At 33.1% G+C, this 16,064-nt stretch overlaps 3 protein-coding genes and 1 long non-coding RNA gene across 5 annotated transcripts; 3 read left to right on the forward strand and 1 right to left on the reverse strand.

Moving 5' to 3' along the window:
* The first annotated feature begins 123 nt into the window (after positions 1–123).
* Positions 124–775, forward strand: LOC105107610 (uncharacterized). Its single transcript, XM_011001600.1, has one exon. It carries the CDS (start codon positions 203–205, stop codon positions 542–544), a length of 342 nt encoding a protein of 113 aa, XP_010999902.1. The 5' UTR covers positions 124–202; the 3' UTR covers positions 545–775.
* A 3,398-nt stretch (positions 776–4,173) lies between these two features.
* CW7 lies at positions 4,174–9,430 on the forward strand. Of its 2 annotated transcripts, XM_011001601.1 has the most exons (12): positions 4,175–4,571; positions 4,663–4,858; positions 4,954–5,028; positions 5,324–5,430; positions 5,672–5,732; positions 5,823–5,882; positions 5,971–6,045; positions 6,517–6,669; positions 7,212–7,266; positions 8,221–8,337; positions 8,577–8,806; positions 9,085–9,430. In XM_011001601.1, the coding sequence occupies exons 1-12, from the start codon at positions 4,540–4,542 to the stop codon at positions 9,106–9,108; spliced, it is 1,185 nt and encodes a 394-aa protein (XP_010999903.1). In that variant the 5' UTR covers positions 4,175–4,539; the 3' UTR covers positions 9,109–9,430. The 2 variants fall into 2 exon arrangements, with proteins under 2 accessions (XP_010999904.1, XP_010999903.1); XM_011001602.1 differs by lacking the exon at positions 5,971–6,045 and having other exon boundaries at positions 4,174–4,571.
* On the reverse strand, positions 6,121–6,510 carry LOC105107611 (uncharacterized). Its single transcript, XR_838915.1, has 2 exons — positions 6,288–6,510; positions 6,121–6,225 (listed from the first exon to the last, which is right to left on the reverse strand). It is a non-coding gene; the product is annotated as an uncharacterized LOC105107611 (long non-coding RNA).
* A 4,951-nt stretch (positions 9,431–14,381) lies between the features above and the next one.
* Positions 14,382–15,340, forward strand: BZIP4 (basic leucine-zipper 4). Its single transcript, XM_011001604.1, has one exon. It carries the CDS (start codon positions 14,444–14,446, stop codon positions 14,876–14,878), a length of 435 nt encoding a protein of 144 aa, XP_010999906.1. The 5' UTR covers positions 14,382–14,443; the 3' UTR covers positions 14,879–15,340.
* The last annotated feature ends 724 nt before the right edge of the window (positions 15,341–16,064 follow it).

The raw sequence follows: 16,064 nt of genomic DNA on the forward strand, positions 1-16,064 counted from the left end.
ATTATTAACACCGGACATGAACGAGAATCATGATGAAGTTACGAGGACACACTTCGTAATTTCACAAATCCACAGGGGCAATTTTCGGAAATTGCCTTGTAATAATCAACAACATTAATACCAAGCCCCTGGAGTCCTTAAGGTAAAGCCCGAGACTTCTTTATCTCACCTCTCTTCCTGAGGCTACTAGATCTTTCAATTCATGGCTGCAACTACCTCCACGAATTGCTCTAGCTTCTTCAGTCTGCGTTCAAATTCTGTTGAGCCAAGGGTCCGTACCACATCCAGTCATAGCTCGTCACCGGGGTGTGGAAAGCTTGATGGGGTAGCTATGTGGTTCATCAATGGCGTGGCAAGTGCGTTTTTTGCATCCCTGGAGAGATGTTCCTGCATCCGTATTGCCACTGAAGATGATGGTGATGAAGCTAACGATGCACCCTTGATTCTCAATGATGGAAACATGAGGCACCTTGAAGGTGGCACTATTAGCCGGAGAAGGACAGGGAAAGGCAAGAGGAGTGCTAGGGCATTTGATGAGGACTGAATTTCTGCATGGATTTGCTTGAGCAAACTTGCAAAGAACGTTCATTTTGGTAAGTCATGGGGTTTTAGGATGTGTGAGGTTGGTTTGCTTCTTCTTTTTGTTCTTGGAAAGGTTGGGAAATGGTAAAGTTAAGGACAGTTGTGTTTGATGGTCTGATCTCTTATGAGTTATGATACTTTGATCAATTATAATATATATGGAAACAATTCAATAAGAGAATTCAAATTATATTCACGTTCATAATCTTGACTAATTAAAATCGTCGGTGTTTTACTATCATTATAAGTTTGGAAAATTAATTATCTCAGTTTCATATATAAATTTCTACTCATAAAATAAAAAAAAAAAAGAAAAAAACCTATCTTGTAAGGAAGAAATTGCTTACTAAAATATGATACTACACCGCTATTCAATAATTTAGGAAGTCGCCTGATCCATCACATAACTGCTTACTAGCCATCAGAGTGTTTGCTTTCAAATTTGTACCCTACGGAGGAAATCAAGTTTGGTTCTTATTATGAAGACGATAACACGAAATTCTACCGAATTTTGATTGATTAGATGTTGATTATATTGTGTGTTTGTTACTGTGATTGTTTTATTTATAAACTTTTCAACCTCCTTTAAAACAAAGGCCTTTAGTATATGTTTGTTTTTGCAGCAAGAATGATGTTTTTAAAATATTTGTTTTGCTTTGATGTCACAGAAGAATTTTAAAAAATAAATAATATTATTTTGATATATTTTTAAGTAAAATTATTTTAAAAAATAATAATTATTATATTTAAACCTTTTAATTTAACAAATAAAACCGAAACCACCTATCATATAAGAGTATTTTAGAAGATCAATTAAGTTAAACATTAACCATTAACAAATAAGTTCCTTTTAAGTAGGTAATTAATTCATTGATTTGTTCTGTTTAAGCACTTATTTAATGAGTAATTGCTTTTTAAAATATTTTTTATTTGAAAATATATTAAAATAATAGTTTTTTTATTTTTAAAAATTATTTTTAATATTAACAAATAAAAATAATTTGAAAATATAGAAAAAAAAAATAAAAATTTAAGTTTAAATGAAATGCTATTTGGAATGTAATTTTAGACGAGTCACCATCTTGAACAAATTCGATGTCTTTTCATTATCTCATCTTGCATTTCCCTCTTTTGGGAGCCATGATATTTCGTCTTACAATATTGAATAAAATAAAAGCTAAACTCGGCACTGACGCCTAAAAGTGCTTTTAATGTTGAAAAATGTTTTTTTCCCCATGATTTTGAATGATGATGTCTTTCTTATCATAATGTTTTTTTGTTGTTGGCTGCTTTCTTTTTACTGTATCTGGGCACTCCATGTCTAGGAATCCAAAGATGGACGTTTTTAATTGGAATATGAGCACGATTTATTCCAGCTTTAAAATGACTGGTTGTGCTCCTATTTTTCTCGTTTTATTAAATGTGATTTCGTAATTAATCCTGTAAATAATATCACATCACCACCACCACCTTTTTCGTGGTGATAGGTCAAGTGAGACTCAAGTTTAACCCCACAAATATAACTGCTCATCTTTTAATCGTAGTTATTAAACCATTAATGGTATAGTAGGTGGAGTTGGTGACTTACTAATTTGGAGCTTAACATAGCTATAATTATTTTTTTTTGAATTAATTCATCAAATCTTTGGTAACTTGATAAAACCCACGTGAGACCTTGAAAGGTTAATTTCAATTTTTATTTTTTTTAATTTTCTTTATAAAAAATAATGTCATTTCATCTTCTTTTTAAATTTTATTCAAAATAAAGTCCTTATTTACTATTTTAGAATGGATTTGGGTTAATCGGTAAACCCATATATTAACTCGGTACACCTTTTAAATTGGATCAAGCCCTAAACTAGTTTTAATAACTATAATTTTAATAATCAGCTTGAATTCTTTTTTCCTCGTTGTAACTGCAACTTTTATTGTTTCCATCTGCTGTAGAAACCAACCCAACCAGCATGTTGATTTTCATGTTTCTTTTTTTATATATTAAGATAAGTGTTTGTGGTAGTTTACGAACGTCTTAATTAATTTTACGGATTATAAAATTAAATTTTCACGCAGTTTTTTCTTTTCACCGGTGGAAGTATGGAACCCGCAAGAGCACAAAGATTTTCACTGTCTATGGTATCCATGCTGTTATACTAAATTTTGAACTCTATTCAACATGCTGATTTGCTAGCAGGGTCCCTTGCGCCTCTCCAATTCTGCACTCCTTCACGGTTTGTTCATAGAACAACAAAATCAAGAACCATAGAACAACCAAATCCTCTATTTAGCAAAAAAAAAAAAAAAAAGATGAACCAAATCTGACCAGTAATGATTTCTCAAAGAGTAACGAGGACAAACAGGAAATATTTGGAGTGTTTGTCCATATGATATTGGCTCCATCGACACTATCCAATGGATTGTATTTCCTAAAAAGGGAGGAGATCTTCGTCTTTAAAACTTTCTGCCTGGTCGATGATCTTTGCTGGCCAAGCTCACCAAAAATATGTATACCGAGAGGGGAGAAACCTTTAATGGCCCGATCCAAGAGAAGGGTAGGATCATGGACCAGTTGCCTGGCCATAATTTTCTCGTATCCCTCTTACCTCCTTCATGTTTTATAAGCTTTTCATGAGAGTAGTCATGTATAATCAATCAAGGTGACTTGCTTCAGATGTTATTTTTCAGATATGTTTTATGGATGTTTAAAAAGAATGTTTTATGGATGTTTAAAAAGAATATGGTGGGTAAGTTCTAGTGAATAATATAAATTTCAGATGTTATTTAAGATTTTAAATTTTTATATTAAAATAATTATTTGATATTATATCAACAGTAAACTAAATTGATTACAAATTTTAATTTTATCATTTTTATTTTAATTAATAAAATTAATAGCTCAAAAAAATTTGAGTTTATGCAAATTTGAAATATAAAATGCTTTCACCTGAGGTATGTATTAAACAATAATATAAATTTTATAATATTTAAATTATATTTATTAAATATCTATAGTATAAAAAAGATAAAAAACAATATGAAATAAAAATAATATTTTTCAAGAACCCACATCTTTGATTTTTTTGCAAGTATATTAATAAATTTCATAATGTTTAAACTATAATTATTAACTTAAATATTTACATAAATACAATAAAAAAATAAAAAAAATAATTTTTTTAAGAACATACTTATTTGATTTTTTCATATTTATTTTCCTTTTATCTATATTTTAATTTGATACAATCTTTAAAACTTAGGTTTCTTCATTTCTTATGAATTTTTGCAAGTGCAGGTGTAATTTTGAAGAACTGTAAGGACCTTGACAATTTCACTGCTAAAATCACAGAGGGATATAACTCATTAAAATTCAAAAGTATAGGGACAAAACGTCCCATTTACATTATCGTATCCAAAACCAATTTAAAACCACGTGTCTTAGAAGAGTACGTGTCGCTCATGCATTGCCCTTCACGAAATACGTTTAACTGAAAACGCCAGCTCAAGGTGGGCCAGCCACAAGCACCAGGCCAGGCCTCTCTCATTACTATTATTATTATCATGATCACAACGCCGCACAACCAATCAGCAATCATTCACCGTTCATTTTGATGGCAGGCCAAAAACATACGATGTCGGCAGATTCTGAATTTCAGAAAACACCCTTATATTGACACCTGTTGTGTTTCAGAAGCAAACTCACAAAGATTCTCATCAACCGAGACACACCAAATAATCCCTCTAAATATCGTGCTCTCTCCTCTCAGTCTCGAAGACCCCAACAAAAGAAAGGCTCGGATCAGCGACCCGCGCAGCGGCTCCAGTTTTTTCACTCGAAATGATTGCTGGTGATGAAATTCTAAAAACCTAGGCAGGTTGCTGCTGAAAAGTCAATCGATATCATTAATCACGACGCGAAGTGTTTTGCTGTTTACGAATTCCTTTCAAATTTGAGAAACAGAAATGCTAGGGGATGGCGGAGAGACTCCTTCCAGGTCCTGCAGATTCTGTTACTTAATCAGGTTAAAATTTTAGGTTTAATTTGTGCGTGATATTTGATTATGGAAATTGTTGTTTAATTGATAGGTTTGAGTTGTTGTCTATGGTGAAGAAACACTCTAAGTTGCTAGGGAAAACTACAGTGGAAGATGAAGAGGAAGATGCAGCAGATGTTGAAATGGACTCTCGGTTTTGGCATGATGTGTTGGATTTGTATTTTATTCGTGGTAAAGAATCAAGGAGAAAGCAGGATGATGATCTCGTCTTTTTCGTTAGAAAAAGGGTGAAGCATTGTTTATTTGTAGTGGCAATTATCTAGTTTCGCTTTAATGTTGATTTTCGATTTCGCACTAATTTTGTTTAATTATATTGGTGTAGAGCACGCAAGGATATGGTTTCAATGATAGTGTAGAGAGTGCTGCTCCTTACTTTGTACGCAGGTGGGCACCTAAGGTAAAGAGCGGCGTAAATTTGTGCTTTGGATTGATTTTGTGATAATATTTGCTTGAGGGAAAACCGGCATGTTGATTGCTTGTGGCTTTCCTCCCACAGCATGATGGAAAGATAATGTGGGAGTTTATGCAATTGTGAATATAAAACTCTGGTTATAGTTGAAGAAACTTGAGCTAGACTGTGGTTTGGTGTCTTTTTTTTTTTTATGTTTACGTATATAGTAGTTACATGTGGCCTTTTTGTATTTGGAATTGATTTTGCTAAGGTGCTCATTATCTTCAGTTTTGTCTACTAGATGGATAATTTAGTTAGTGAAAGTTCAGCGGAGGTGGATTGGAGGCGCTCATTTTACTTGAATTTGATTGCACATACATCATACACAGTAACTGTGGCCATTTGCAGGTATTTTGTTTCTCATGTCATAACTTTACCTTAATATATTACGTATACTACTTGCCATACTGCTGAAAATTGCTCTGGAACTGAAGAATTTTTTTGAAATTCATGGTTTTCACCTGCTTAAAAAGGCCCATGACTTATAAAAATAGGATATTGTATTAATCCTAAAATGGAAAGGTTTATTTCTTTTAGCCATGAAAGAACTTTGTGATTGTGAATTCTTGTTTATTGTTTTCGTTTTCAGTCAACAAGTCCTTCGGAATCATCAAGCTGGGCAAGATACACAGTTGTCTCCTATATATAAGGTACTTCCAGTTTTTATATAGCATGATTGTTTCTTTTTGTTAGTTTGTGAACTTCTTATCCATAGGGAGAATTTAACTCTCTCTCTGCAGGTTGTAAAGACTGTTTATGCATCTCCAAGTCGTGTATATTTTCATTTGGACTCAAAAAAGGTATGCTCATTTGCTGTTAATAAGTCATCCTCTTAATTCATCCTTTGTCTTCAATTCTCACCTGACATGATCTCTGATGCATTTATAGGAAGTAGAGACAACGCCTGCATATCCAGATATCTGTTTTGCAGTTGATGATTTTGACTCCACTTTTGATGCAGTGGTACAGTGCTTATCTTATGACCGTTGTACTTTTTAATGTGTTGTTTTACAAGGTCAACAATTTACTTTTTTTTTAATTTTATTGATGTTTTTCTCACGACAAGGTGTGCTGTGTATGTCAATATGCATGGATGTCAGATGGAAATTTTTAAATAAAGGGGAGCAGAATAAAATTTGATCTGTGTCACTTAAATATGTCAACACCTTGTTGATCTGTATCACTTAAATTATAAAATTTGATATGTATCACTTAAATTATAAAATTTGAGCTGTATCACTTAAATTTGATCGAGTTATACCCTTACCAAGAATGAATTTTCCATATGAAGAGCATAAATTATTCAGCATGTTGCACTGAGGAAAAGAAATGATATAAAATGCTTCATATCTAGGACACACATATTCACAATCTTTTAGTTATTTAAACTTTGTCAAATCATTGTTACTTTTCTTATAATTTTACTATCATCAGGTATTGACAGAAAGAGACCACTGCTATTGTGTACTTCTCAATGCACATGATGGGGCGGCATTTCCTAGTGACAAAGAGTTGCATGATGGCAGTTCTAGCAGTAATTTTTCTCAGAAAAATGATACTAGTTCTGGGAAGGAAAAGAATTCCAAGGTTTGTGCTTGTTTCACCCAACACGTGAAACTTCCTTGTTTGAGCTCTTTGATATACCATGAACTCCCACTTGCTGAGCTATTCTGATTTGAAGAGGCTTTAATTTGCTTGAAATTCTCTGACACTTTGATACATCTCTTGGACTAGCTTGCCTTAGATCAAAGTGGTTTCTGGTGTCATATATCATTCTCTCCTTACATGGAGAGCTTTGGAATTTTATTAGAAAACTTTTACAGAACCTTAGATTCCAACTGCTAGGATTGAACTACTGTAGATGCCATGGGTAGCTATGGAAAATCCATGTTAAACTTGCCAGTTTAGTTGACCGTGAGCATACATTTTCCAAATTGCAATATCTCTAAATGCACAAATGCATTGATGATTTATTGCAGGGTATTATGATTTCTTTTTTCACCCTCCTGTGTTGTCTCTACTTGGTTTTATATGCTGAGATAGAGATGAACATGAAAAGAAACTATTCTTATTTCTATGTACAATTCATTCAGTTCCTTATCTAATTGGAGCCATTATAATGATTTCAGCTCACACTTTTCTCCGGATTTGTAAGCTATCAAATGGTTCGAGAAGCATATGATGGTATATCTCCAATAAATTACTCAAAAATGGTTCTGCTTTCTTTCTGTTGTTTCATCAGAAGTAAATCTTAGGTGACTTTCAGTTAGAATGATATGAAGTTATCTCTTCTCTATCTGGATTATTAGTTTCACTTGTTATTTCTGCAGGAAAGCTTTTGTGTGAAGCACATGAAGTCATGACTTACTTTGAGATTGAAATTGCTTTTGTTGCCTGACATATGTAACTTGTAGTTTATCTGTGCTTTTATTATTGTGAGCCAAAAAATATCCTTTAGTCTCAAATGGAGGTAAGCATGCTGAATACTCATTATAGCAATTGAAGATTTTCTGATTTGCAATATGCAAACCTTGTTTTAATTTTCCTAGACAGAATAACAATTTTCTTCTTGGGACTCTGGGCATAAATTCTAAACACTTAACGTTAATTCATTCTTTATCTACTTCTGACTAAATTCATTTGGCTGCTTCAACAGCAGATGAATACTTGTACTAATGGTTTATCAGAATCAACAAAGAGGGTGCATCCATCCCAAATATTTCAAATAGGCACTATTATGTTAGCGAACTATCTTTTCTATCCAGCTCTTGATGCCTTACACGTTTTTCTATTTTGTTGGTATTGTCCTTAGCTTTCAGCTGTTTTCTAGTACAATTGTTTGTTTGGGCGCCTGGGGTTAAATTCTTTTTGAGCAAGTGTTCTCACATGTTCTTGTTACACTTGTGGTTTCTCTCGTTCTGAAGTTGACTTTGTTACTCAATTGTTCTGGTCTCTGGTTATTATCAAACTATTGCAACTATGATCTCTGTCCTGTGGTAAAAAAGAATTTTTTTTATTTGCAAAAAGAATTTTATTGTTACCAGTTTCTGAACTTCGAGGCATCTTGCAGAGACATCAGAAACTGAAATGCCAACAATTTTCTTTACTCATTGAGCTCTCTTGTCTCTCTTCCAACAGCTGGCAAGTCTCGATTTGGGAGTCTTCTTGGTCAATCCCCTGGAAAAACAGACAGACTTTACATGAAAGGTCCAGGAGGACGTGGGGAAGTTGAAGTAGCTGTTTCTGGTGTTGCAGGTAAAAGGGGAATCCTTTACTTCCTAATATCTTGATCTCTTTCAGTGTATTTTTTTTTTTTTTTGTCTTTTGAGGGTTGGGGGTCTATTCGTTTCCCACCTCCCCCACCTTCTGTGGTTTTGGGTTTAAGACTCCTAATTGTTTTGCAAAAGTGCCATTGTTCTTTATTAGTTGATTTGATATGTGAATAGCATGCACAATGATTTCCATTCTACTGAATTGAGTTTTCATGTTATCAGATCAAAGCCAGCAGGATGTTGGCCCTTTTTCACCTGTTACTTCAAAGAAAGGGTTCGGGATTGGCTCAGTTTTTCGAAAAGCAGCATCTGTTGCATCTGTGGCAGCAAAGCATGCCTTTGCAGCTGCTTCTTCCTCCATATCTTCAGATGACGAGATGTTACCCCTCAAATGCTGCTTAATGTCCATATCATTGCCCTGGGAATATATCGCTTATGATCTTTTGTTCAAGGTAAAATCAATGTTTTTGCTATTTGTTCCTCAATGAAAGATGAGTTTGTTTTCGGAATTTGGATAGTGGTATTGGATTCGTCTTTAGGTAGATACTAGAAGCTTCTTTGTTTCTATCTTTCCTGTGTTGCAACTAGCGTGCCAATTGGTAGGGTTAAACTCTGTTTTGGTTATTGAGGATATGGACATTAATTTTCCGTTGCCCTTTTGGTGGGAGTTGATATTGATTTCCTTGCGTTTGCAAAAGATTGCTAATTTTTTCACTAACTGCAATCTCAGGGAAGTCCTCCTGTGAACATGTAAATATACATCATGGTTATCGCGAAACAGCCGAAAGATGTCGCCGGCTAGAGGAAAGTGTGGGATAAAACAACTTTTGGACGTTAGTCGGAGTTATCACTCGTGCCTGTACTTTGACGGAACCATGTAATTGTAGGTGTACGTGAAAATTCTTTCTTTGCATTTTTTTCTATTAAGTCGTGTTATAGGGCTGAATTTGGAATGTTGTAATATTGTAATAATTAATAACCTTGACAAATGTCAGTGTCAGTTGTTGGTTTTCACTTTCAAAATTCAACAGGCCTTTTATCAGCCCTTGCCAGGGTCTGGCCTGGTCGTGATCCAATCTTGAAACGTCGTTTTAGATTATTTTTTTTTAATAAAAACTGAAAAAACCTGAGTTTGATCCGGTCGAAGTCACTAGATTTAGCTGGATTGTTTAACTTCATCTGGGTCAATTGCTAGTTTGGTTCAATGACCAACTCAACTTGAGTAAGTGGTCCAATCACTTAAACGAATTTCTTTTGTTAGATGAATTTGATGTCATAATCATGATATTGCATTAAAAAAACTGAAGAAGGTGGTTGATTCACTGATTTTTTAGACATTTTACCGTGGATAGTAGGAATAGTGAATTTACCTTCTTTCCTTAAAAAAGAAGAAGAAGCTTTGGGCTAATGGTTGAGGGAATGGATGTTTTTGCAATTGGGGTATTTTGATATTTTTAAATTGATTGAGGTAGTATTTGTCTTTTAAATTTCATAAAAAAATATTATTTAAATTGCACAAAACATTATTATAAATATTCTTAAGATTAATGTATTAAGATTAATGTATTGGTGGGTGTTATTAAAGAGTAGATTTGTATTTGTAATTAATTATAAAACATGCAATAAAACAGTTAATTTGCTCTTGTATACCAAAATACTTTGATTGGTTAAGAGGGGTATTTTGGCTCTATCCTTTTTATTCATACAGTTAAAATACTTCCTTGTTTTCAAGGGTTTAATATTTTTATGTCAAGATTTGAGGGTATTTTTATTATTGTATCATTGATTTTTTTTTTTTCATATAAGGTAAGGTGATAATTTTTTTCATATAAGGTAAAATGGTAAAGGAAAGGTAGTTTTGTTAAAGAAATTTTAAATTTTTTTGATGATTCATGTTGGACACGTGTTTGTGTATCAACCGCTGTATTGTTTTTGAATGGCTTGTCTAACTGGTTCTTGTAATAAAAAATATAATTTTAAAATATTTTTAGATCCATCTTGATATTTTTTTTTTACAAATGTAGAAAATAAAACTTTGATTTGGTTTTGGTGGTCTTTTTTCTCCTTTTCTTTCCTCTCTTTCTTGATTTTTGTTTTAATTTTATCCTTATTTAATTTTTTTACTTCTTTTTATTTTCAATTTAGTCCTTGGTCTTTTGGTTAATATTTTTTTTATTTGAAATAAATTATGAAAATCAAAATTTATTTCAATTTTATCCCCATTTGATTTACAATTTTCTAATTCGTTCCTCGTTTTTTTTAATTGTTATTTATGTCATTTAAGATAATTTTTATAATGTATTTTTTTGGCAATTTCACCTTTGATTATTTTTTTCCTATCAATTTTTTTTCTTATTCTTTTGCTCTTGCAAATTTTTTAGTTTGGTACACTTAATTTTATTTTTTAATATTAAACTGATTTGGATTTGATTTTTTTAATTAAGTTTATTTGAAATTTCACGGGTTACAGTTTGAAAAATTAACCTAATTTAAAGATATTTGTTAGGGGTTGTTTTGATTTTTTTTTATTTGGTAGGGTTGTATGACGTCTTTTTATTTTTTATTAAATATATTTTCTAAAAATAATTTTTTCTTTGATTAAATAAAATTAATTGATTGAATATAAATAAATATCACTTCATTATATTTTGTTTGATTTGCTATTTTAAGACAGTGATCTAAAAAAACAATTTACTTCTTTTAATAGAGAAGCAATTTACCTTTTTTTATGTCGTTTTATATCATTTTATAATGAAGTTTTAACCATCTTAACAAATTCTTTTAGAGTAAGGTGGGTCTCCAACAATCTTATTTTTTTCTCTTTACAAACATGATATCAATGATTTATTTTTTTAGTTAATTATTGCTAGGTGTTTTGTTTACTATTCACTTGCTATTGGTACCTTAATTTAATTTAAATTATTCAATTAATAGATCTTATTAGATATTGTCATGTTAATGATTCAAGTGTCAAGTTTTTATTATTCCTTTATAAATATCATCTTCGTATCTTCTCTTTTAATCTAGCATTGTACTAATTGTTTACATATTCAAATTCGTTCCCGCCGGCCTGGTTCAATTGACAGTCCAGTAAGCTTGATTTTAAACCAGTTTCCATCTCCACACCCCTTTTATCTGCAGCCGTGGCTGAGAAAAATTTCTGACCTGCTTTCTTTTAGGCAGGAAAGGAAAGAAAAGCTTAGCAGGTAATTATCGTGCTTTATTCTACCTCCTTGTTCTATAAGCTTCGTCCCTTCCATTGAGTGATCTTGAATACTCTTCTTGCGAAACGAATTCAACTAAGAAATCACCAAAATACAACACAAATTCGTGCTATTGGCTGTGCCCTCCCTGACGGGTCAATATGACGTAGATCTTGCAATGGTTTTGAAGCTACGATGTCTGTCATTTCAATAGGATGTTTTACCATTTGCACCCTTTGATCCTCCTTGCGTCTGTAGTGCCTGAGAAGTTATCGAAAACGAGAATAAGAGGGACAAATAAAATTATCAAGGAGATTAACTGTGATTAGCTATTTGAATTGGAAATTGATGTGAAAATATCCAAAGACTTCAATGATTAACTGTGGATTAGCTATTTGAATTAGAAATTGACGTGAAAGTATCCAAAGACTTTAATGATGGATTAGCTATTTGAATTAGCAATTGATGTGAAAGTATCCAAAGACTTTAATGATTAACTGTGGAATGATCTAATCATCATCCTTCATTTGTTTCATTCCTAATAGATTATCATTGTCTCTATTGCCATCTACTAATTTCAGTACCCCAGTCATCCGCCATGGTGGGGTTACACTACCAAGTCAATGGGACGTATATCAAGCAAGTTCGACGCGTGGAGATTAGTATTTTTAAGATATCAATTACTATTATCATATGTAATGTAGAACTGAAGTAATAAACTTTCGGGATATAATAAAACTTTGAAATTTACAGATAATGTTTTTTATAAGTATTTTAAGAATTTTTGTTTTATTTTTGATGAATATAAATTGGGAGTGTGTAGAGAAGAATAGAAAAGGAAGAAAATTATTTTTTAATTTATTTATGTAATTATCAATGTAATATCTATCATAAAATTAATATTTTTTCCGATAAGTGTGTTTGCAGAATTTGAAAGCATATTTCTTTAGATTAGTATATCCATAGAATTTAAAAAAATGCATCTCTTCATATCAATTTATTTATAGAATTTAAAAAATATGGATAAATTAATTGAATAATTTAGCAAGAGGTATCATGCATAACTAACTAATTAATTAATTTTAAAAATAAAAAAGTATTTATTTTATATAATACCTAGTGTCATAATATAAATTTTGGCATCCCCTCTAAATATTCCCATAAACATCCGAATCTATTTATTTTCACATTACAGCTTACAACGAAACCTCTTGCATTTTATTTTATAACATAAACTACCAACGATCTCAATCCCATGATGAGTAATTAACAAGTCTTTAGCACACCACAGGCCAACAATTAATCTGTTCGGGCTCTACCTTTACCATCCCGTGGATGCGTTCTTCGATCTATCTCTGAACGAATTAGAATGCTGGTGCTGTGTTCATCAACCCAGATAACATTATAATATAACGATTACGCTGTACTATATGTCATATGATTAGAACCGAACAGCAGCAAAGAGCCTCTAATTTGCTTAGCATATGAAAGGCAGTTGAAAAAATTTGAAAAGTTGGTATCGGGCTGATTAATTTATTTAGTAGCCATGCATGTCTGCAGCACATGAAGGCTACTTTGGCACTGTTGAAAACACAAAGGGTTGCAGGACGCTTGGATTCACTTTAGTTCATGAAACAAAAAAAAAAAGAGGTTGAAATAACAAGGGAAGGTGTGCAGCTGTGCATGTTGGCCTCCACTAGCTATGGCTGCTTTTGATATTGCTAGCATTCTATAACCAGAACTAACTGCCAACTAAGAAAACTACCAAACAAACGAACTTGGAATATTCATTGTTCATGTAATGGTGTGGGTTTAAATATACGTAGTCCAATACAATGTGCATGCCATGATCCTAAGAAGCAACAGTAGCGTCTGCAACGAAGTCTTGGACATTTCTGCTTGAAAGCAGACCAATTTGCTTTTGGGAGAAGGGCTATTCACCCAACAAAATAAAATCTTGATTTGGGAAATGTGAACGCTTGAAAGTTTTGCTTTGGAGAAAAAATAACTTCTTTTCCCTTCTAAAGCAGTTCTGTTACGGGTTTTTGCTTTCCTGCTAGTTTTCTTTTCTTTCCGTTTAATGGATCAGCGTTATAAAATTCGTTTCGGCCAATAGATTATTTTGGTGATTCATAAAATTAAAATCATCAAATTAAATAGAAATTGATCCAATCAAACCCGATTTATTTAATAAAATAATTTATAGCATTATTAAAATTTTAAAAAATCTAATTTAATCTTTTCATAATAATTTTATTTTTATTTATTTTAAAAAAATCTTGGAATAATATCATTGTATTTACACAAGCATAAAAGATTAGAAATCTTATCCACTAAATGCGTAATCGAATTGATAGAAGAGTAAAATGCAAGCATTAATTAAACTTTCGTAACCCACCATTTTGGACTCAACCGTACCATTGTATTTTAAACCGTGGTTCAAAATTAAAGCTGTTTTTTTATTCAAACCGCAGTTTGAAACACCGCATCGCCAAGCCATCCCTTAGTGGCTGCGTCAAGTTGTTCTCGTTTGATTCTTCGTGATTAAGCTAACCTATCCTAACCTAAGCTAACCTATCCTTTCTCCCTGACCCACACCCAGTTCTCCACAGGAAATTCAAAAGGCAGACCAAAGTAAATAAAAGCACTCCCACCACCACGGCACCTTCTATAAAGCTGGGTCTACATGAAAATAAATACATGCCCTCTGGACGAAAATGCCCTAGCGCTTCCAAAATCCTTACTTCATGTGGGCCCCCAGTGTCTGTTCCCTTGGTGCATAAATAGCCATCCCCAGCACTTCATCCTTCCCTTTTCCCTTCCTTTCCTCCCTCGCGGCTAAATTTGAAAAACCTGTTTCATTAATTTACTGTCGGTTCACCCATCATGTTCTTTGCCCAGGAAGCGGTCCAGCTCGAGCACCCGGCTCATGGCCCCGGGTTCACGGCCAATGAGATTCAAGAACTCTTATCTCTCCTCCAATCCCCCTCTCCTACCGAGAACTCCGGTTCAAGGGGATCGAACCAGGCGGTTTACTCAATCGATGAGAGGAAGCGCAGGCGCATGGTATCGAACCGAGAGTCAGCCAGAAGGTCCCGTTGGAGAAAGAAGAAGCATTTAGAGGACCTCACACAACAGTTAAACCGGTTGAAAATCCAAAACCGGGAGCTCCAGAACCGGTTAGGTTCCATTATAAACCAGTCTCACGTATTATGGAGAGAGAATGGCCGCTTAATGTCTGAATCTGTGGCTCTCGAGGCCAGACTTTCGGATTTACGCCTCGTTTTAGCTGCAATGAACGCCATGCAACAAGCACAATAATCTGGTCTTTATTAAAGCTTAAACCTTAACCAAGATAATTAGGCCTAATAAAGCTCTAATAAACTCGTGAAAATATTAGAGCCCTGTTCCCTCGTCCCTCCCTCTCCAAGTGCAGGTGGGTGTTAACTAGCTTAATGTGGCTGTTCTTGAGATTTTGTTGGAGACAAAGCACACGTTGTATACCATGTGAAGATCTGAGGCCCGCCTTTTGGTCTTGTCCAGGACTTCCTTTTTAGCAGGATAGCCTTTTTCTTTTCGTCTCCCTCCCTTTCTTTAAGCTTTTTTAGCTATGTGTTTGGCTCGTGATGTTAGGTCCAGTAGACCGTGCTCCAGCTTCATGAAATGGTAGCATTACTATCATATTCAACTAGGGCATGACTTGTGTAAATAGATCTCTTTTGGAAACCACTCATATGGATTGAGATGTTTTATCTGAAATCTTTAATGTATAATTACTGTACGAAATAGTTAATAATTCCTTTTCTAAACCTAATCCAACAACGAAAAAAGTTCGATAAATATATTTACACCACGTTTTTAAACAATAGAAACCATTAGCTTTTGCCAAAGAGAAAAACAATTGAAGAATTATGTGCATGATCAGTGGGATGCTAACTTTGTTTGGACCTCCAATGCTAATCAACATTTTCATTGAAGTGACAGGAATGCTCTTATATAACATTTTCATTGCGGTTTCCTACTGTTATTCCACGTATAATTGACCTCCAGATGCGAGACTATTAATCAAGAGTTATTAAACTCGGGTATGCATGGGTTAATTTGGATTCACCAGCATCAAAACAAAAAAATTATTGTTTTAATACTTTTCTTTGTAAAAAAGTTAAAACAATAATGTTTTATAATTTTTTTTTAACTCAAACTGTATTTTAAATGGATAACCAGATCAAAATTAACCTATTAGAATCTATCGAATAGACTGAATCAATTTTCATTCAATTTAATTTAATACTAAACTTTGTACCCTTCTAATTATATCAGATTTAATAATACTCTATTATTACTTTCTATTTATCAAAATTTCACTCTTAAACAAAAAAAAGGAAAAAATGATGCTTACTTGTAAACTTGATGAAGACTAAATTAGAGTTAAAATACTCTATTATAGGGTTTTTACTAATTATTAAATGGATACGTTAGTTGCAAGTGAATTTCAATAGCAAAATTG

The sequence above is a fragment of the Populus euphratica genome, unplaced genomic scaffold (genome assembly GCF_000495115.2).
Source record: "Populus euphratica unplaced genomic scaffold, PopEup_1.0 scaffold267.1, whole genome shotgun sequence".
Classification (NCBI taxonomy): Eukaryota; Viridiplantae; Streptophyta; class Magnoliopsida; order Malpighiales; family Salicaceae; genus Populus; species Populus euphratica.

What these genes read in the sequence shown, in the direction of transcription:
- LOC105107610 (XM_011001600.1), top strand. Translation starts at nt 203, where the DNA reads ATGGCTGCAACTACCTCCACGAATTGCTCTAGCTTCTTCAGTCTGCGT.
- BZIP4 (XM_011001604.1), top strand. Translation starts at nt 14,444, where the DNA reads ATGTTCTTTGCCCAGGAAGCGGTCCAGCTCGAGCACCCGGCTCATGGC.
- CW7 (XM_011001601.1), top strand. Translation starts at nt 4,540, where the DNA reads ATGCTAGGGGATGGCGGAGAGACTCCTTCCAG. An exon ending in GGCGGAGAGACTCCTTCCAG is followed by an intron (nt 4,572 to 4,662) that starts GTCCTGCAGATT and finishes TTTAATTGATAG; the next exon opens with GTTTGAGTTGTTGTCTATGG. An exon ending in GTAACTGTGGCCATTTGCAG is followed by an intron (nt 5,431 to 5,671) that starts GTATTTTGTTTC and finishes TTTCGTTTTCAG; the next exon opens with TCAACAAGTCCTTCGGAATC.